This window comes from Phoca vitulina, unplaced genomic scaffold, assembly GCF_004348235.1.
Source record: "Phoca vitulina isolate PV1807 unplaced genomic scaffold, GSC_HSeal_1.0 scaffold1, whole genome shotgun sequence".
NCBI classification, from domain to species: Eukaryota; Metazoa; Chordata; class Mammalia; order Carnivora; family Phocidae; genus Phoca; species Phoca vitulina.
The window spans coordinates 71859197-71882383 of NW_022589704.1; the positions used below are offsets into that span (position 1 = coordinate 71859197).

General features: G+C 39.1%; 1 protein-coding gene and 1 long non-coding RNA gene across 2 annotated transcripts in view; one reads left to right on the forward strand and one right to left on the reverse strand.

Annotated features, from left to right (window-relative positions):
- Positions 1 to 9792, forward strand: part of CCDC148 (coiled-coil domain containing 148) — a 227524-nt gene extending 217732 nt beyond the window's left edge. Inside the window, exons 13-15 of the mRNA XM_032410088.1 lie at positions 1653 to 1770; positions 4216 to 4356; positions 9034 to 9792. Coding sequence (XP_032265979.1) covers positions 1653 to 1770; positions 4216 to 4356; positions 9034 to 9180 — 406 coding nt within the window. The 3' untranslated portion in view covers positions 9181 to 9792. The remainder of the gene's footprint in view (positions 1 to 1652; positions 1771 to 4215; positions 4357 to 9033) is intronic.
- Positions 1 to 23187, reverse strand: part of LOC116635770 — an 81067-nt gene that overhangs the window by 32587 nt on the left and 25293 nt on the right. The gene's annotated exons all lie outside the window — the stretch shown is intronic.

The following is a 23187-nucleotide window of genomic DNA, read 5'->3' on the forward strand; positions in this document are numbered from 1 at the left end:
CACTCTCAGATCCCAACCCTATATTTACATGGGCCTGAGCATGAGTGCCTTTCTTGACTCACCCTTGCCCTGGCTTGCTCTCTCTCTCGCTCTCTGCCAGGAAGGCCAGCCTCCCCTCCACCACCATGTCTCTCCAAATGCTAATCCTTGAGACCCAGCTCAGATGCTGCCTCCTCCCTAAAACTCTTGCTGAAGCCTCCCAGTCTTTCCCACAGTCCGGCAAATCCCCGTGGCCCTTTTTTATTCCTCTCTGAAGGCACTGCATACCTTGACTCGTTCTCAGGCCTCTCTTTTTGTCTCTATATTAAACTACAAACTTCTAAGGGCTGTCTTTTTCTCAATGTGCTCATAATATCTAGCACAGGGGAAGCACACAGCAGGTATTCATGTCAGTGAGGCGAGTGGAGTAATCAAGGGGAGAAGAGAGAAGAGCATAGTGGCTAGTAGCAGGGGGGTAGGAGGGTCAGGGTCGGCGGGAGATCTGGGGCCAGTCTGCCTGGGTTTAATCTCTGGCTCTGCCACTTTCTGGGTGTGAGAACATGGGCAAGTTACATCACCAGTCCATACCTCCATTTTTTTGTCTTTAAAATGGGATCAGCACTGGTAGCCCAACATCAGGTTGTGGTGAAGTCTAAATGAGTGAAAACACATAAAGCACTCAGCAACAGACTTGATACATAGTGAACAGCTACATCAGTAAACCTCAAGATCCAGAATTAAACAGGTCTAGTGAGGGTACATCTATGGAAAATGCAGGTATACACACTAAGGACAAAGCACATTTGTGACTGACTGATGTCTTAAAGTTAAATCTAAACCATCAATAATGGAAGACCAAGGCAATGGCCTCATACTCCCCTGAGAACCCAAGTGTCTACTTTTTTAGAAAAGATAAATCTCATCCCTATAATTCAATAGAAGAGTGGCTTGGGCAAGAAGATGGGAAGGGAGGCTGTCTAAAAAAGGCAGCAAAGGAGGGTCAAATGAGCTTGGAGGTATTGAAATGTGTTCTGGTTTAGTATCTGCTGATTTTAAGGAGAATGGAAACATAATGCTAAGGGAAAATCATGTTTTTGCTGCCATCTACAGTCAAAGTGCAATTTTTAAACTTATACACACACACACACACACAAAGGGCATTCTTGACAAAATGAGTGACAATATAAAGTTTGGTTTAAGTTCCAATAATTGGACATATTATTATAACATTTTATTTACTATTCTTTCTGAAAGTATGTGTGTTTAACTAGTAACGTCGCCTTTTTAACATCTCAAATTGTGTAAAACTCTTCAGAAAACTGCTGGACTAATCACTCAGGAGTGAGACTGTCATCTGTTGGGTCGGATTAGCTGTAGCTGTGACAGGCTACAGACAGTTTGAGAGTCAATACAATGATTTCAGTGATGAAAGAGATGGATTGGATTTTACCCTACCTTTTCCTGCCCCCTGATCTGCAGTTCTCTGGTTCTTAGAATTATTGTAGCTTGCATTTTATACCAGTGTATTTTGTTGTGTGGCTGTGAGAAATCAACCAAAAACAAGTAAAAACAAATTATGACCGTCATGTCACCTCTGACATGCCTCCTGCCCCATCTGTATAATTTCTATAATTATTATATTTTCCCAACGTCCTTGTGCTTTATTTTTAAAGGGTTAAATATAGACAAGAATTACTGGAAAAGCATTTGATGGAGAAAAAAGAAGTGGCCCTTCAAGAAGCTCATGAAGAAGAAGAGCGAGAGAGCCGGCTAGAAGCCCTTAGGAAACAGGTGTTTTTAATTTGGAGATTTTCATGGGTGGTTTCTAAGTGTCCTTCATAACATTATTAGTAGGCTTAGTTCACAACCTCTGTGATATAAAATGTAACTTTTCCAAATTGGGACACTGATCTTCATTCCTGGGAGCAATTAGATTTATGTTGAACAATTTCCAGTTTATTAGTATATTAAAATAACTTTATCAGCACCTTTCAAAAAGCTCTCCCAAGATTTAAATGCATCCATGTTACCTCTAGTTTATTAGCTGAAGAGTATCCACTTAAAGGAGTGAAACTGCATCTACCATAAGGATTTTATGCTCTCAAAAGACCCGGTGGAGCTAGAGCAAGGTAATCCTCTTTGGGGCAGGAACCTCTGGAAATACCCTACAGTCAGCAAACATGTGAAAAAATGCTTTTTAAAACTACTATTTTTTTGTGAGAATTAAAGCCTCCCATTGCTTTCCCTAGTAAAAGTAGGCAAAAGTTTTTAACGTAGACAGCAGATAGCAAAAGCAGGAATTTAAGAATTTGAGAAATGTGATAAAATAGTTTTACTTGATAATTTTTCAGAGGTTTTGCTCTGGAAGTAATTAGTTCAACTCATAAGCTCCAAAGTCCATTGACACCATTTCCCTGCTGATTGGAAATGACTATCTGATTTCCCTTCCATGTCGGTGGAGGCAACTTGGAATCTTGGATAAGAACTTGGCCTCTGGTGTCCTTCAAACCTGGTACAACCTGGTTCGCTCCTTATTGGCAGAGGAAACTTAGATCTTTTACTTAACTTCTCTGAGCTTCGTTTTCTCCTCTGAAAGATGGGACTAATAATAGTACCTGCCTCAGAGGTTTGTAGTGATGTGTGTTCACATTTTAAAAATAATACTAAGTATAAAGCCCTCTTCTAAATATTCTTAGGTTTTATCCCATTTAATCTCTACAACAACCCCATGATGTAAGTATTATTTCTATTTTATAGCAGTATTCCTATTTTATAGAAGAGGAAACTGAGGATGCACAGGGGTTCCCCAAAGTCACACAGCTAGTAACTGTCAGACTGGATTCAAACCGAGGAGGTCTAGTTAAACGGCATAGTTTAGAGGAAGTGTAAATACGTGCAACTATTATATCATCTTCTTTGATAAAATAGATGACAGAAATAAATTCAAAGCATAGGAATGTAAGTCCTGGTCATCCTAGATTCAACAAAAGTTAAATTATTCAATCATTAGCAAATAATTACATACCATGGCCTTCTGGGGACAAAACTTTAATGTCATTATTACTAAACACATTCTTGTTCACAATATAACTTTGATAACTACAGAGTCCATATGACTAGAATTCTTTCCATCTGTGAACTCTTTGAAAGAGGAACTATCTGTGCCCATTACCTGTAATCAGTGTTTAGAACTATAGTATAGGATATTTTGGCTAGGAAACCTATAATAATTAAAGTAGGTTCAAACCCCAGTTATGTCATTATGGTTTCTAAATGGCATTAAAAATGCCATTTTCATTTCTTTTTTTTTAAAGATTTTGTTTATTTATTTGACAGAGAGAGACACAGCGAGAGAGGGAACACAAGCAGGGGGAGTGGGAGAGGGAGAAGCAGGCCTCCTGCTTAGCAGGGAGCCCGATACAGGGCTCAGGACCCTGAGATCACAACCTAAGCCGAAGGCAGACGCTTAACAACTGAGCCACCTAGGCGCCCCCCAAAATGCCATTTTCTTAATGCTAATTCTTGACTTTAGGAATTAACAGGCAGGTGTTACTAATGGTGCATATAATTTACAAAATTAGTGGCTTCTTTTCATTAGGATACAGGTTTGAATGATTTCAATTATCATAAAGGACAAGGGCATTTAGGTTAAAATGACTCTACAGTTTTTCAGTAGAAGGGGAAACAATGGTTTACAACAATTCCTGGAAATCTAGTTGCTTAACACAATGGGATTCACCCATCTTGCCCAAAATGCCAACACAACTCAACTTTACCCATGAGTAATATTCTCTAGATTGAGCTTGAACAGATTAAACTTCCTAGAAATCTTCGTGGGGTTGTTACCATGGCCGTATGTTGCTAGTGGCTAAAAGTTGATGTTTTTTACTTTTGGTAACTTTTAAGGTAGTTCAATATGTAGGTTTTCTAGATCAGATTTCCTATGACTTAGTACCAGAAAGATAAATTTTTATCTAAATTTAATCCTAACTGTAATTATTCAATCAGTAGCAAACAATATATATCATGGCCTTTTAACATGTTTTGTTTTTAAACCATTAACTCCTTTGTGGATCTCTAGGACTGGCCTGGCTTAATATTCTGTCTGCCCTTCCTTCTTTGGTTTTATCTTCATCGAAGTTAGGAAATTTTACTAGACATTAAACATTAATAGTGTTCCCCAGAAGTAGTTAGCTTGTACCTTAATCCAAGTAGCCGTGCTTTTTCTTCTTTTAGGTTGCTATTGTCGCTCAGTTTGATCCTGTTAGAATGATGTCAGATACAACGGCATCAAAAGCAAGGATGGGTATTGGAATTGAAGAAGAATTTATTCTGCAAAAACCACTCTTTACATTGAATACCTACAATGAATACCAGGTAATTATGGGAATTAGCATGATTGATGCAAATGCCATGATAAGATTTATGGAAGTGTGTGTTTTGGGTTTCAGATTATTTTCAGTATTTACATTTGAATGCCACATGGATTGGCATAATTTTTACTGCTAAATGATAGCACACAATTACTGCCCAATTCTTAATGTTATAAAATAGTTGATAGGTAATCCTGGAACAGTTTATCTGAACATATTATGAATCTATCACTGAAAATTATTTTTTAAATTTACATTTTTATGTTAAAAATTATTTTTAAAACTTATAAATTTTACTTTAAAGTTGTGTTAATATTGTATTTTGTTTAAACGTTTCTCTATCAATTTGGAATTTGTTTAAATTCATAATGTAAGTCCTATTAAAGTAACAATTGATGATACTGATAAGACACAGCAGAGGGAAGCTTTCAGAAATTAAAATGAATTGAAGATAATACATCCGAGCTAATGATAAAAGAAAACATTTTCTGTGGAAAAGTATTAAGGTGTTATTTAACCATTTCCAGGAATTTCTGACTCCTTTTAGTCTGTTACTGAGAAGGGATTTTATTTATTTTATTTATTTTTATTTATTTTTTTTAAAGATTGAGAAGGATTTTAAAAAGTCTTTTTGGATGGTTGGATGGATGGATGGATGGATGGAAGTCAGGAGGGAGGACAGATGAACGAATGGGTGTCACTGAAATTAAGGGAGAAAGTAGTTCCCCCTAGTTTGTTAATTTTACAAATCTAAGGAGAGAAGCTCAATATTTAATTATTTAAAAAGTAAGAAACTCCATTCACCCACTGACAAATAAATCGAGTGTGCCTCTTTGTGAACGGTTCACTTATTAATTGGACAAATATTTATGGAACATACACTGTATTTGGCACTGTGGGGTTGCCAGGGCTACATCCTAAACAGGATGGACTTGTTCTCTTGGAGGAAGTGAGCAGGGCAGCTGGGTTGGGAGGGAAAGTAGCCTGTATGGCAATAATGCTCTGGGGTGAGACTACACCTCCATAGTGGAAGTCTAAGGGCTGCAGTGGTAAGGAGAAGGGAACCCATGGAAATGCTGACTAGGGAAGTCAAAGTGTCAAAGAGGAAACAGCTACATCTTAGTCGAGGATTCTTAGCAGCAGTAACAAAAGTTATTCCAGGTGATTTAAACCAAATACAAAAAAATAGGTTGGGAGGAGGGGTGGGGTGAAAGGAAAGGGATTCATTATAAGGATGTAAGTGTGTCTCCAGAAGCCAAAGCAGGGAGAGCAGCTGGGGTTGGCAAAGAATTGGTCAGAAACTGGAAAACTCTCGGGTACCTGGGCTGAGGCAATAAAGGGTTTCACCAAGCTGAAGAGGGTGGAAAGTGTAAAGTCCGTGGCAAGGGTGGGTGCTGGGACATGAGATTGGAAACATAGGTTAGGGTCAGACTGAAAAGTATAGTAGCACTTGCTTGCTAAGACATTATCCTGTGAGCACAGGCGAGACTCAGAAGCAGGTGAATTACATAATCAGATATGTTTTAGCAATGTGTCCTGGATGGAAAATTGGTGGGTTTGGGGGGGGGGGTCAGATCCTTGTCAGATGGCAGAGCCCTCATAAACATGGGAGGGAGGGGCATGAATGGCTCTGAGAGGAGGGAGTAATGACTCTAAGCCAGGCAGCAAGTGACACTGAAGAGAGCCTGCATTTTGGATTCAAATCCACATCCGCTATATACTGGCTGTGTGAACTTGTGTGAGCTATTAACAGCTTTATGTCTTGTTTATTTCATCTGTAAAATAATAATTTGTAAGGTTCTTATGAGGATTAGGATAATAAATGTCAATTGCCTAGGATATTGCCTGGCACCTAGAAGTAATTCAGTAAATTATAATCATTAGCTGTGGCTGCCATTAACCATATAAGAATACAGAAGTAAAAACAGACTTAGGGAGGGAGAGAACTTGTTTTGTTCTTTTCATGTTTAGGGTGAAGATGTCTAGAACACATTTACAAGAAACTGATTGGCTGCTTCTGGGGAGGTGAATTGGGGAAATGGAGGTCAGCTTTCGAGGGAGATCTCCATTTCACTTGATATCTATTTTAAAAATAGGATAATGATAATAAATGTTAATAAAAAATTTTTTTATTAACATACAATGTATTATTTGTTTCAGGGGTTGCACTCACCATAGCACATACCCTCCTCAATGTCCATCACCCAGCCACCCCATCCCTCCCACCCCCCTCCACTCCGGCAACCGTCAGTTTATTTCCTGAGATTAAGAGTCTCTATGGTTTGTCTCTCTGTCTGGTTTCATCTTGTTTCATTTTTCCCCTCCCTTCCCCTATGATCCTATCTTGTTTCTCAAATTCCTCATATCCGTGAGATCATATGATACTTGTCTTTCTCTGATTGACTTATTTCACTTAGCATAATACCCTCTAGTTCCATTCACATCATTGCAAATGGCAAGATTTCATTTTTTCTGATGGCTGCATAATATTCCATTGTATATACGTATATATACCACATCTTCTGTATCCATTCATCTGTTGATGGACATCTAGGCTCTTTCCACAGTTTGGCTATTGAGGACATTGCTGCTATAAACATTGGCGTGCACATACCCCTTCAGATCACTACATTTGTATCTTTAGGGTAAATACCCAGTAGTGCAATTGCTGGGTCGTAGAGTAGCTCTATTTTCAACTTTTTGAGGAACCTCCATACTGTTTTCCAGAGTGGCTGCACCAACTCGCATTCCCACCAACAGTGTAGGAGGGTTCCCCTTTCAGGATAATGAGATATTTTAAACCTCACAAACCACAAATTGAGAAGACAGGTGATTCCAGGAGATAATTAAGGAGCACACAGGTGGAGCATGAATCCTTGGAAGTGGATGAGGGGGACCACAGAGACTATATCCAGAAGAGGAGAAACTAGATCTAAGCCTCAACTACGTTGCTTCTCAGACACAAATCTCTGTATTTTCATCTTGTATACATCATTGCCTCTCGTTTCTGTACCTCATCAGTTGCCAGAGTCTCTTGATTCTTCCTTTCATAATGTTTGACAGTTCTCTCTTCCTTGCTACCAGCCAAGTTTAGGCATTTATTACTTCATGTGTAGACCACTGTAGTAGACTGCTACTCCAGTGTTCTACCGAAACTGCCCTGGTCCCAAATTGACCTATTTCACCTCTGAATTTGCATGTGCCTTCCTTTCCTGCTCTATCTCTTTTCCTCCCTGCTCTGCTTCGTAGAAAAATAGGGTGAACATTACAGTTAGCTCAAGTGCTGCTGCTTACCTGAGGTCATCCTAGTCTCACCTGCACTGGGAGATGTACCTCTGTGTTCTACTATTCTTGGAACATCATTCACATGTGCCATGAGCTGTAGTTATCTGTATACATTCTTATTACCCCTATTAGCTTAAGAGTCTCTTGAAGGAGGGGCTGCTTTCAACAGCTTATTATCCCATCCTCTAGGGGGACTTCAAGTCCATGTAAAATGCCTCATTAGCTAAAATCTGTATGTGGCTACCTTATCATAGCAAACAGCGTCTCTTGACATTTAATATTCGTAGAAGGAGGGGAAGAAGAAAAAGGCCCAATCAGCTATAAATGAAAATAGAAATTGAGCTACTCATATTTCAGTTCCCACTTAGAATCACATTGGTGGAAACATTTTCTAATTCTGCTTGAAATAGAAATCCAGCCTTGGAAGGAGAGTTCAAGTGATTTTTTTGTTGTTGTTTTTTAAAGTAGGGGCCATGTGTTTAAACACAATTTACATATTGCTGAATGACGGAGAAATTGAATATTCATTTAAAGACCAATGCACAAGGTTGTGGTTTAGGTTTAAACAATGATTGTCTATACTTTCTAATTCTAGCTATCAATAATGAATCAATGAAAGTACTGAAAGTAAGTTTTCCCCCATCTTTTAATAATTTCAATGTGTTATATTTTGACTAGTAAGATATTCCCTACACCTTGTGTTGGAAACCACAGATATACTGGAAAATGATAATGTCAAGAATATTTGGACATTTTCAGGGCACCTGGGTGGCTCAGTCGTTAAGTGTCTGCCTTTGGCTCAGGTCATGATCCCAGGGTCCTGGGATAGAGCCCCGCGTCGGGCTCCCTGCTCAGCGGGAAGCCTGCTTCTCCCTCTCCCACTCCCCCTGCTTGTGTTCCCTCTCTTGATGTGTCTCTCTCTGTCAAATAAATAAATAAAATCTTAAAAAAAAAAAAAAGAATAGACATTTTCTTTTCTTTTTTTTAAAGATTTATTATTTATTTGAGAGAGACAGAGAGAGAGCATGAATGAGCCCAAGCAGGGGGAGGGGCAGAGGTAGAGGGAGAGAGAAAATCCACAAGCAGACTCCCTGGCTGAGTGTGGAGCCCAACTTGGGGCTCCATCCCAAGACCCTGAGATCATGACCTGAGCCAAAATCAAGAGTTAGCTGCTTAACCAACTGAGCCACCCAGGTGCCCCTGGACATTTCCAGTAAAAAAAACCTCCCCAAAAAAACAAAAACCTCAACACAATATAGTCACTATATATACCAAGTTTATAGTCACCTACCCAGAATAAACAAGTTAAACAGCTTGAGGAAATATGGAACTAAATGATAAAATGTAATTTAGTTCAATGAATTGCTACTGATTTAAATGTATTTTATTTCTACAGATAATTTCTGACCCTAGACTCCGTTTTGAGTTAGCGCTTCGAGAAGCTGGACTTCATAAAACATTTTATGCCAAAGAGATATTACCAAAAATCAGTCCTCGAAAACCTCCAAGAAAGGACATGGAGTCTACTGTATTTAAAATCTAGAGTTCATCTGCAAATCCTATTATATGTAAATAAGATTTTTCTTTGAAAACAAACATTTATATGGATAACACTACTTTCTAAAAATTTTTAAAATATCAGATATAGAAATCAAAGCATTCATTAAAACATCTTTGTCTTTTATGACTCAGAATTTCATAATTTCATGCACTATTTCCCATATCTTTGTTACGACTAATAGTACTACATTCAACAAGACTATGAGACATAATTATGACACATGATACATGTATTATCATTTAGTAAATTGCATATTGGAGGTTGCCTTATCCCATGAAAAGAGCTCAAAATAACCATTTGCAAGAATTATAATGTTGCTAGTACCTGCTAAAGTTCATTTCTGCTTGTTATTTCAGAATTTGACTTTTTAATTATGGAAGCTCCATTATCATTAATCCTTCTATTATTTCTTGATTATTATAAGAGGAGACTCAACCTTTCTCTAAATTTAGAAACCAATTTGGTATACCATGTTTAGTGCAAACCAATCATCCAAACAATTTCATTTTGCAAATTAGCCTGTAAAAATAAATTAGAAATTAGAAACAGCATTTCAAGCACGGGACTATCTGTTTTGGCTTGGAAAAAAATGTATTTGTGTGGTGGTTTAGAAGAAATATTTTAAAATTTATGATTTAAATGCTATCAAAATTCCAAATTATCTATTTAATATCTAGATGGTATTATAGATAAGGAGTATTTTTTTAAAAAAGATTTATTTATTTTTAGAGAGAGAGAATCTCAGGCAGACTCCCCAGTGAGCACAGAGCCTACTGCAGGGCTTGATCCCACAACCCTGAGATCATAACGTGAGCCAAACTCAAGAGTCAGCTGCTCGACTGAACCACCCAGCTGCCCCACATAAGGAGCATTTCAAATAAAACTCAAGCATAGGGGTGACTGGGTGGCTCACTTGGTTAGCGTCTGCCTTCAGCTCAGATCATGATCTTGAGGTCCTCGAATCGAGCCCCACGTTGGGCTCCCTACTCAGTGGGGAGTCTGTTTCCCCCTTTCCGTCTGCCCCTCCTAACTCCCCCCACTTGTGTGCTCTCACTCTCTCAAACAAAATCTTAAAAAAAAATAAAACTGTCAAGCATATATTTCTTGCTATTTAAAAAAAAATTGATCAGAATAGCAAGTCATTGTTGTTGGAAGTTGCCATTATTACTGTTAGGAAGACTACCTCCACCCCTTCAAGCTCTTTTTCTCTCCATTGCAACTCCCTGCCATTTCCTAGGCATCTCTAGCCCAGGGGTTGTAGTTACTGCAATAATGTAAAAAAAGACAAAAACCAGTCTGACTGGTAGAATATTTGGCTTCATGATTGTTTCCAACATGATGGGAATAAATAATGTAGCAAACACAGCTCATTAGAATAAACCTTCACTAAAAAGTCTATAGGCAAAACCCCTTATCTGTGCCCACAAGTCATTATAATGACCTCCCAGTTCAGCCTTTTGCATCATCACATCTCATAATAATAAGAAGAAAAGGAATCCTTAACAAGACTCAGGGCAGTGAGCATTGGCAACTATCTTGAGGATGTCTCCCACAGTCACAATTTCCTTTATGGGCCCTCGATTTACTTGATGCAAAGCTTCAGACCGTAAGCCATGAAAGCCCCGCTCTGTCAGAGCACATCCTCTCTCTGCGGTGAGACATATTGTGGTAATGTCTCTCTAGTGTTCCTTCCTTATCTGTAGGGATGTTATTCTTCCTCCTAATCTGTTTTTTTTTTCACGTTAACGTTAAGATCTGATTCTTCCTTTGTTCATTTATACTTAAAATTTGTTTTCCTTAACTTTTAGAAATAATTGTAGCTCCAGATAATCCTTCTAACTTCACAGATCTTTAGTTCTCTCTTTTGTTCTATTTGTGCAGTGTTCGAAAAATTTTGCAGCTTACTTTCTGGAGCTATGTCCTCCCCTAATTTTATCTGGACCTGCTATTTCCTTTGACTCTGCTGTTCCTGTGGTGCTCAATTTGCATTCTCCTTGCAACATTTTCTTATCTTGATGGAACTTTGTCCTAGAAGTAAGTTTTGACTACTTAGTCTGGGACTTCATGGGACCCAGACTTCTGTGGCCCCTTCAGAATTCACTGCAAACTCTTTATGCTCATTAATTATTAGAGTATAAAACCCCTTTCAGCTTTCTGAAGTTTCCAGTGAGTAGTTCTTGGCTCTTTAGGGTTCTCCAGTCCGTCTGATGTCCCTTGCTTCCCTCTGTCCTGCAAAGGTGTTGGTATAAGCAGGTCTTAACAGCTGTCAGTGGTTACTCCTTACCCATTCATATTTTGTAGTATATGGGAATTCCTTGTCACCTACTGTTGAAGACTATCGCCATGGGTGTTTGGCTTTATTGTGCTATTTTTTTTTTCTTTTTATAGGCTACTTTGAGGAGATTAAAAAATTATGCCACTTCTGCTGTCATCTTCCCAGAATCCCCCCAACTGAATTCTTGATCCCAATGGCCTTTCTTGCACTAAAGAAGCCCACCCCATTTCAGTAATGGCACCACCATCCACCACAGATGCAAACATGAAATCTGAGGGTCACTCAGGCTGCCCCCTCTCCCTCACTAGTAATATCGAATCTATCAAGGCAAATAAGTCAAACAGAGAAAGACATGTATCATATGACCTCACTGATATGAGGAATTCTTAATCTCAGGAAACAAACTGAGGGTTGCTGGAGTGGGGGGTGGGGTGGGAGGGATGGGGTGACTGGGTGATAGACACTGGGGAGGGTATGTGCTCTGGTAAGCGCTGTGAATTGTGCAAGACTGTTGAATCTCAGATCTGTACCTCTGAAACAAATAATGCAATATATGTTAAGGCAAAAAAAGAAGAAGAAGAAGAAGATAGCAGGAGGGGAAGAATGAAGGGGGGAAATCGGAGGGGTAGACGAACCATGAGAGATGATGGACTCTGAAAAACAAACTGAGGGTTCTAGAGGGGAGGGGGGTGGGAGGATGGGTTAGCCTGGTGATGGGTATTGAGGAGGGCACGTTCTGCATGGAGCACTGGGCGTTATGCACAAACAATGAATCATGGAACACTACATCTAAAACTAATGATGTAATGTATGGGGATTAACATAACAATAAAAAAAAGAATTAAAAAAAAAGAAAAGAAATGAATCTATCAAGGCCTACTGACTTTCTGGCTTCTACACTGGAGCCATTCTTCCAATGGAAGATACGTGCCATGCTTTGTGGCCATTCTCACATTTGGGGATTATCTCACATTATGAACCCATCTCCCAGAGTAGAAGCTAGCTACTTCATTTTCCTGGTTCTCATGGTATATATTCTATGCAATTGAATGCACCTATTTGAGATTGCATTATTAGAGAGCTATGTGAGAACCCAAGAATCCATTTTCTGGCAAGGCTAGTAGTGGAGGCTTTCAAGCTTTGGGGGGTAATGGTTGCATAGCTGGTAGTCTCTAGCAGTCAGGGTAGGTGATGACCGTAGAGGTGCGTGGGACTACCAGAGCAGCAGTGGGTCTCCATGAAGCAGTTTCCTGGTGAGGGCTGAGCATCTTCCCAGTAGGATAACCTCAAACACAGACTCTCTGGTCTCCCAGAAATACCTAACACTCTTTAGTAAATTGCTTTTCTATTTAAACTAGCTTGCGTCAGTTTGCTACTGTGGCGGCAGGAATACACTGATCTTTCTGTAGTTCCTGTTATGCACCAAGCACAGTCTCATGCCCTCCACTGATCTGTCTTTGTAGTATGTCCTCTCGATTACCATCTCCCCTCTCTTCAGAAAGTAGGAAGAAGAAAACAGTTCAGGCTTTTTTTTTTTTTTTTTTTTTGTCACCTTAATTGTTGAGTACTGTTTTTCACAGCAATGATTTTCACTCTAAGGAGAGGCCAACTAGAAATTACTTTCTCTCTCCTCAAAGAGTTCAGTGCATTTCCCCATATCCAAAGTCCCATATGGCATTTTTAAAAAGCATCAAGAGCCTGGAGCTTCCTATATCTGGTATATATTTGCTTATTTTTTATGGAGCCTGTATTTTCTTGGTTTTTCTTTTGCCCTCATTAAAACAACTCCATCATCTCCTTAGCTGTGATAGATTTTAAGTTCAGGACACAGAGGTAAAGTATAAAGTCATTTTGAAGGTAAAAGACATTTTTAAGGAAACTTGGGGAAATTAGAAACTTTTTAAGATCAAGACTGTGTTTGGCTGGAGAATCTAAGGTACAGAATTTTTCAGATCTCAATCAAATCCTAGGAATGATGAAGTTTGACCTAAGGAGAGAAAAAGATCTGAGAATTCTACTGTTTCTGACATCTGATCAATTTGTTTTGGAAAAATGGTACATGCTTCCTGATGCATTTGAAGATGAGCACTTGCTAGATTACTGCTGAGTACCAGAGCAGTCCTGAGGGGGAAAGTTCTCAGGAACTTAGACATTAAGCATTTAGGAAGGGTGAATATTGCACTTTGAGCCTCAGTGTGGGACTGGATTATAATAGAATCCATGAGCTGTGTGACCTCATGGAATCAAGTCTCAATCCTGAGAGAGGAATGTGGCATCAAATCTGTCCTGTTCTTGTCATGTTGTTAAAATCTCCAGAAAGATGTTTTCTAACCTCCACAGCAATTCCTCTTTTTACAAGTGCCTGTGTTCTTTTTCTTTCCTATCTTCAATAGCATTTGAGTCTACATTTTTCACTGCTTAGCCTGATTCAGGTTTGTATTTAAGTACATGTTTTAATGTCACTGTAGGCCTTACTAATTTACCAAGTGCCTTTTTTTCTCCTCAGAGAATGTATTATTTTGTATGTGGGAATGTAAGTGTGGGGAAAGAGTAGTTGCATTATTTCCCTCTGTTTTGTACATTTTCCCAGACATGTCAATATTACTTAGCACCACATATGCTTAAAGTTCCTAATATTTATAAATAATTTCAAAAACAATTTGCTTACATTTCTTTAGACATTTTATAAATATTGTATTAATCTGAAATGCTTACCTTCACAGTATATTTAAAACAAATGCTGCAAAAATTGTCCTGTTACTGTTAAAATATTATAAATTAACTTAATTTGGGAAGATTATTAAAAGTGGTATTTATTTTTAAACTTACCAAAATGAAATAAAACGTTCCTTGAAAGCAAAAATAATTGACTTGCTAAAGGAAATCCAGCACAATGCAACATGAATTTATGTCCACGTGGATTAGGACTCTGCTATCTGGAAAGAAAAGATCTAGATAAAGTGAAGATATTTTTTCATCCATGTTATTATATCAATATAACATAGTTGCTTAAAACTGGCTTAAAGGACCAGCAGAAGTCTCGGAGCTTTTTTATTTTTATGTCTCTAAACAATTTTATTTTTTTCCCGCTTTCTCAATCCAAATCTATAGTTTGAATCAATTCAACAAATATTTACTGAGATTGTGGCATAAGATAAAACAAAATCTCTGCTACATTAAAAAGAATGAATGAGGATTGTAGTGGTGGCTGCACAGCTCTGAATATTCTAAAAACCATTGAATGATACACTATTTTTTTTAAAAAGACTTATTTATTTTAGAGAGAGAGTGCAAGTGAGTGGGGGAAGGGCAGAGGGAGAGAGACAATCCTCAAGCAGATTCACTGATGAGCCTGGAGTCCGCAAGGGCTCGGGTTGGGGCTCCGTCCCAGGACCCCAAGATCATGACCTGAGCCAAAATCAAGAGTCCAATGCTTAACCGACTGAGTTACCCAGGCACCCCTGAATGATATACTTTGAATAAGTGATTGCATGATATGTGAATTATATCTCAATAAACCTGTGGGTTTTTTTTTTTTTTTTTTTTGAGAGAGAGAGCATGCACAAGTGGGGGAAGAGGGGAGAGGGGAGAGAGAAAATCTTAGGCAGGCTCCTCGCCTAGTACAGAGCCCAATGACACAGACTTGATTGCATGACCCTGAGATCATCACCTGAGCTGAAATCAAGAGTTGGATGCTTAACTGACTGAGCTACCCAGGTGCCCCTCAATAAAACTGTTTTTTTTTAAGATCTTATTTATTTATTTGAGAGAGAGAGAGAGAACCTGAGTGGGGGGGGAGGGGCAGAGGGAGAGGGACAAGCAGATTCCATGCTGAGCAGGGAGCCTGATGCAGGGATTGATCCCAGGACCTTGAGATCATGACCTGAGCCAAAGTCAGATGCTTAATCAATTGAGCCACCCAGGTGCCCCTCCTCAATAAAACTGTTGTTCAAAAAAAAAAACAAGGAGAGTTACATGGCCTTATATAGAAAGAGAACCAAGATATATTGGTAGATGAGAGGTGGGGGCAACAACAGAAAAATACATATAGAGTGATATTTTTGTAAAAAAAAAAAAGAGTACAAATTTCTGAAGGATAGATAAGAAACCTTCAACTGTTACTTTTGGGCTATTGGAATGGGAAGTTTGTGTGGAGTGGCAACCAGGAAGTCTTACTTTTCCCTTTGTGCCCTTCTTTGCTGTTTTAATGTTTACCATGAGCTTGTATTATTTTCATAATTTTATCTCTTTGTTTTTATAATTTTAAAAGCTAAATATTTTATCTGGTGCTATGTATGAGATCCCGAGGAATCTAAGAGTTCCAGAACCTGCATAAACTTCCCTGTGATAGGACTGCCAGCAGAGGTAGAGATGGATAGGAGTCAGTAAATGATTACCGTCTCAATAACAAAATGGATTGATGGATGGACAGGTGAACTGTAGGAGTTTTGTCTTTATATGGGATAATCAACTAATAAGTAATTACCTACTGTTGCTCTGAATAAGTATAAATATATAGAGTAGAAAGACACAGTTTAAAATAAATCCCTTCTTAGGGCGCCTGGGTGGCCAGTCGGTTAAGCATCTGACTCTTGATTTCAGCTGAGGTCATGATCTCAGGGTCGTGGGGCTGAGCACATGTCAGTCTCCGCGTTCAGTGGGGAGTCTGTTTAAGATTCTCTCTCTGCCCTCTCCCTTTTCCCCCTCCCCCCTCTAAAATAAATAAATAAATCTTTTTAAAAAATAAATAAAATAAATCCCTTCTTTTCTCAAAGCATGCCCAGCATTTGGCTGAGAAGATAAAACATCTCATATTTAAGAAAAAATACAAGTAAAAGGCAGTAGATAGGAGAGGACTACAGAACAAGGCATTCTTGTCCTTCTTGCTACCCTCCTGGCTTGTGTTCCAACTCCTCAGCTTCTTGGGACATTGGAACAGCTTGTGTCTTCTCCTTTCCTTCCCTGCCATCTCTTCCCCATCTTATGCAGAGAGATGAGAAAGGACTAGGAAGTGAGGGAACAGAGAGGGTAGACCAGTATGAATGGGTGCAAAGATTTGTGTCAAGGGGTAAAAGGGAGTGTTATAGTAAACATTGTGTAGCACACAGGTAGGTCTGGAGTTAAAACATGAAATTGGGATACCACTGCAGAGGACTTCTGTGGTTGAACGTGACCCAAACTGCCCTCCTGGAGAAATGGAAATTCCCCTAATCTCCTACACAGGTATAAATAAAGGCAACTGCATAACCTGTAAGTGCAGGCACAGGAAAATAGGTAATAGAATATTATGCAGCAAGAATATCGGGACCCAGAACTCAGACATTGGGCATAGATGATTGTCCTAAGTGACGTGGCTTGTTGAGTGGCTTTACAAGGTAGCAGAAGTTATCTTCTGGGTGATAATAGAACCCTTCCAGTAGGAAAGAATGCATTTCTGGGTGCCCCTTTGTTCAAATCTGGCAGTTTTTTTCATCCCTGAAGGCTGCTGACCATCGTCACCTCTCTTGTCTGTTCCCATGTGAAAAAAAAATGGTACATCATTCAGATGTTTCCTTTGTGCTGTTTGTGAGTTTCACTTCTGTCATTCTCCAACCTAACCCCCTTTTCTAAGACACAAGCCCATGGACCCTTGAATAACAGCCTAAGGTGTTCAAACTTTATCATATAGAGAGTACTAAAAAATAGTTAAGCTTTCATGGACATAGAAACGAAGACAGTGTTTCTGGAAGGCTAACATGAGAGTTGGTACAAGTTGGATGAAAGTGGGGAGAAGACTGGGACTGGGGGGAGCCCTTTACGATTAGTTAGAATAAATCAGGTGTGAGATGATGTGAAAGTGGGGAAGAGTGTAGTCTGATCCTTATCAAATGAGGGGGAAAAGCGAACTCTGAACTCATTCACTCCTTTCCCTTTTACAAAGTTCCTTTAGACCATACCCAGTGAACCATGCGTCCTAGTAGCCATGCCGTTCTACAGTCCTATCTCTCCACACTGAATCTGGATGACCTTGTGACTTCTTTATCCAATATAATGGGCAGAAGTGATGCTGTGCCAGCTCTGGACCTGAGCGTTAGGAAAGGCCCGGCGGCTTCTGCTTTTGTGTTCTGAGAAGAAAGTTACCATGTGAGAAGTCTGACCACCCTGCGGGAAGATAAGCCACACAGAGAGCCCTAGAGGATGAGAAGCTCTGTGGAGAGAGACGCCGTGGGGTGAAGCACTGAAGCACCAGACACTGGAGGGAAGAAGTCATCTGGGACATTCCAGTAGATTCAGGTCTCCACATGACTCCAGCCCCAGCCACTGTATGACTATGACTGTGGCCATACAAGAAACCCCAGGGAGAGCAGCAGAAAAACCACTCATCTGAGCCCACTCATCCCATGGAATTATGAGAAATGGCAGTACATTATTGTTTTAAGGTGGTTTATTGTGCAGAAATTGAACCTAAATCTTGAACAACAGATCCTGGACTTGACTATGTTCAGTCCTTTGCCTGAACTCCTGGTAGGAGCAGCCAACATCTACTGAGCACTCACTATACACCAGTCACTGTTCTAAATGCTTTACATGTATGACGTAATTTGATCTACAACAACTCTATAAGCTACGCACTAACATTAGCCATTTTATTTAATGGGGAAACAGGCACAGTAAGGTGACTTGCCTTGCCCAATCTTACACAGCTCATCAGAACCTAGATTTAAAGCCAGGTAACCTGCCTTCTGAGCCCTGAACTCTACTGCCTCCTAGTCTCAGGATTTGCCAATCTGGCCATCTTTCTGTTGTCCCAAATATCTAGAACTATGTTGGGTCTCAATTGAAAATGATGGGACTTAGCCACAAGTCACGTAGTGGTGACTCTTCTTTGGGTTTTTATCTGGATACGGAATCAAATGTATCATAATAATGTGATTTAAGAAGTGCTGAGAAAGTCCCCCAGCAATCCCCCTACCCTTAAATGATCTCCCATTATCAGCAATAGATGCTAAATTCCTTTCAGTAGTGAAGCATTTATGAAAATGTGAATTCTCTAGGAGGGCTACTACCTCGAGCCATTGTTTCCAAGGTTTATCCTACAAAACTTTCTTTCCTAAGAGCTATTCAAGCACCAAATGACTTCCCAACTAGTGACTATAAAGTTTCACTTCCTTTTTATATATCAGTATTTTTGCCATTTTGTAGGTTAAGACCCTATATCAGCTTGTATTTTTACCTACTCCTTTCCACATTTCTGGAAATGCCTACATGTCCTACAAACATGTCCTAGTTGCAGCCTGTCATCTTAGCCAACCCTGTGGCTCCAACCATAGCCCTATGCTCTGAAGACCATCTTTTGCCATCTTATATTTGGCCTCACATAGGCAGTTTCCATTCTCTCTCTAAGCTGGGCTCCGAGCATGATATTTCCTTAATTCCACACACTAATAGCTATGATCAACCTGTAGCAATTCACAAGATTTATTGAAGGCTTCGAGACTAAAAGGGGATTATGATCAGAGAAGTAAAGGACTAATATTTGAGATGTGATCACAGGCCCACTCTTCCACAGGAAGTCTCCCACCAGCCACCATTCTCCTTGGCATGGCTTGCCAGGATGTAGTAGTGCCATGATGTCATAGTGGCCTGCATCTAGGAGAAAACCCAAGTGTCTCTTCTGCCTGCAGGCAGGCTCCAACTCTGTCAGGCCCCAAGGGATGAAACTATTCCCTTGAGATTATTTAGTCTTCCATGGTGAATAAAAAAAGGCACAGAAATAACAGAGAGGAAATGCTAGCAACACGTCCTTTAGAATACAGCTGGTAGATGCAGAGAAAATACCTGTGGAAATGGACCTCTGAGCTGGTGGGCTGCTTGTGTGGTGGGCATATGAGCAGTGTTGAGTCTAAGCAATGGCTGCCAATTTCAGAGACTCCCATCTAGAGCCAGGTCACGAGCTGACAGGTTTCCTTACCTGCACCCTTTGCAAACAGATAGTCCCTCAACTCATCCTTTTACAGAGAGGAGACTCATTTCCATCGTCTGACTCTTTTGGAGGAGTCTCTATGTAATCTTCCTCACGGTGCACAGACTGAATTGATCACACTTCAATTTTCTATTTTAATATTACCTAGTACTGTTTTTTAATCTCCCAAATTGATTTTTCAGTCAGTGTTTGCCAGTGTCTTTGCTTGCACTGCTTCTTGCATTCTACACATTCTTCTGAGTTTATTTTTTCCCCTGAACTACGTCCTTCAATTAGCTATTCTTTCAGCAAGAATCTAAGTGTTTTTTATTTTGTCCTCGTGCCTGAATAATATCCTTTCTGGGTATAAAACTCCAGGTTTATAATATTTTTCCTCAGGACTCTGAAGATATTATCTTCTAGATAATCTAGAATCTTCTAGAATTTATGGCTGCTATTGAGATATGTGCTATTAATCGAATTGTTCATTTATAGGGAATCCTGTTCATTTTTTGCATGCTTTTGATATTTTCTCTTAGTTTTCTTAGTTTCACCACAAAATTTCCATGTGTGATTTAACTTTACTTATACTGTGCTTCTTGAATATTTATGTCTTTCACCAACTCTGGAAATTTCTGCCACTACATTTTTAAATATTTCCTCTTTATTGTTCTTCCTGTTCTCTCCTGCTATAAACTTCTGTTAGAAATATGTTGGATCTTTTCATTTTATTCTCTACATTTCTTACTCTTACTTTTATATTTTCCATCTCTTTTTCTTTCTGTTCTATATTTCCAGATTTTTTTCAGTTCTATTTTACACTTATTCTTTCTTTAGCTGTGCCTAATCTGCTATTTAATTAATTCATTCACTGAGTTTCCCTTACAATTACAAGTTTTTTTTTTTTTTGTAATTTTTAAATCTTGAAAGGTTTTGAAATTTGGAATTTCATTTGGAAATAAAATTTGCTCTTTGGTGTAGTGGTTAAGACCCTATATTCTGGTATATAGACCGAAAGTGTGCCTACCCCTGCCCCCACCTCTGCCGCAAAATCGTGTATTAAAATCCTAACCCCCAATGTTGGTATTAGGACAAGGGGCTTCTGGGAGGTGATGTGGTCATGAAGGTAGAGCCAGCCTTAATGGACTGAGATGTTTGTATAAATAATGTCCTTGTACAAATTTGAACTCTACCACTTATTAAATTTATGACCTAGAGCAAGTTATTTAACCTTTTTGCCCCAGTTTTCTTTTGTATAAAATGGAAAAATACTAATGCCTCATAATACAATAATAATAGTGTTGCTGTGAGGATTAAATGAGTTAATATTTTTTAAAAGATTTTATTTATTTGAGAGGGAGAGAGAGACAGTGCAAGTGAGAGCTCAAGAACAGGGGGAGGGAGAAGCAGACTCCCGTTGAGCAGGGAGCCTGATGCAGGGCTCAATCCCAGCCAAAGATAGCTGCTTAACCAACTGAGCCACCCAGGTGCCCCAAAATGAATTAATATTTGCAAAACATTTAGAAAAGGGCCGAGCAAGTGGCCAGTGCTGTACTGTTATCATCAGCAGCATCAACATTATTCAAAGTGGCCTGTCTTTTTGCATTTCTCATTCCTGCGTTTTAATTACCTCTGTTATAGCTTTAATAATTTTAAAGATGTTTCCAGTGCTTTGGGGTTATGTTAGCTCTCCATCTTGCAGAACCCCAGTAGACTTCTTCCTTCACATAACATGATTTCACAACTGCCTTCTTTCCTTGCTAGTCTTCCTGCCCTCTCAATATTTCCTTTCATTTTTTTCTTATCAGCTTCTTCCACTTCACATTAGTTTCTTTCCTTCTTTGGTAGTGTATTTCAATCCTACAGAGTCCTGTATGTACTATGTCAACCTGCAAAGATAAATAGCCTTATTAATTGGTCTTCTACTGTCATTGAAACACCAAAGCATTTATACCAAGAGCAGTGCATATTGGCTTGATGCAGGAAAATTTCACTTTAAAATCAGACTTTGATCCTTTAGAAATATTCCCGGGTGTTGCTCTTCTTCTCTTCTCTCTAGTGAGTATTCTAGATTTAATCATTCTTTCTGATAGCTATTGATGTGTTCATCATATTCTCTCACTGCATTCATGACTATGATGAACTGTGCTTTGAAAAATCACCTTGGTTGGCTACACTATCTTGAGGAAGAGTACCCAGACAGGCTAATGCAAAGATTCAGACCTTGGCAGATATATTCCTACACTGAAGACAAGAACATTAGGCCAAACAATCTCTCTACTGGTAACCATTACCATACCCAATTCCTTTGCTCTGATTCCTAACTCCCCATGTAAACTTCTTAGAGACCATGATTCCTCCTATAGAACAGAGGCCCGTGTAGAAAGGCCAACGTGCAGGCATGATCCTATCAGGTCACATAGTATGAACTTTCTCTCTAAAAATCAGTAAATTAGAATTTGGCATCATAAAAACCACAATATAGACCTCACTGAGCCTTTGCTTTTAAAAAATTGTAGTAAAATATGCATGCCATAACATTTACCATTGTAACCTTTCTTGAATATCCAATTCAGTGGCATTATGTACATTCATATTATTGTGCAACCATCATCACCATCCATCTCTAGAACTTTATCATCATCCCAGACTGAAACTACCCATTAAACAAGAACTCCCTTGTCTTCTTTCCCTCAGCCCCTGGTAACCACTATTCTACTTTCTTTCTCTATAAATTTGACTACTCTAGGTACCTCAGATAAGGAGAATCATGCAATATTTGTCTTTTTGTGTCTGGCTTATACCACTTAGCATGTTTTCAAGATATATCCATGTTGTACTATGTGTCAGAATTTCATTGACCCTTTTTTAACATACTGAATTTTATACATTTTTCCTTTCTGGGAAAGCTAAGTTTTATTAGTCACAAAGCCAGAAAGCGTTTTATCTGCACAGATACTGAGACCATGGCCGATATTTCTCCCCCATCAGCCCTTTATATGCCATTCTCTTCCATAGCTGCTGCTCTGGCTCTGTCATGCTTGAACTTTCTTTTGCCTTTTAGCAAAAGAAAGACTTTGGAAACACATCATCTTCACATGAAAAGGGAATTTTTATTCTGAAATATGTAAGCTGCTTAACTTATTAGGTGAAAATGTGAAGGCACTGACCTTCACAAGTAGGGGAGCTGACTAGTCTAACGAGAAAATGATGTTTTTGGTGGCCTCAGCTTGTCTTTAATCCATCTCTGCCCTCCCCACAACCTTGGGATATTGTGGAAGGTAGCGGTCAAGTCTTGGTCATCCACATCCAGACACAGTTACTTGTTACGGGTACTTGTCTCTACCTTACTCCCCCTCCTCCCACTTACCTCCAACAGACTCCTCATTGGTTCTGCTCCATGCCTCTCAGCCACTTCCCCAGTGTTTCATGATGGTAATGATTAAGCTACTGTAGAGAGTAACAGATTTTCTAAGAAATTTTAGAAATTTAGAAAAAATTGACGCAATCCTAAATTACTGCCTTTTGTAGCTAATTCCTGACTAATCCTCTATAAAATGTTATATTGGTTTCTAGGTTCTTTGCTTGATGATTTTAAAATAAAAAAAATAAAATTATTTTATACTTATAAAAATAATATTTAAATCAAGTTTAAAGTTTCAGGGAAAGAAGTGGTTTAATGGTGGGCTTTGTTCTCTAGTGAAAACTGTCAGGCTCAGTGTTTAGAAAAACAAATTATAAATATCAATTCTGGATTGAGTGATACCTATTT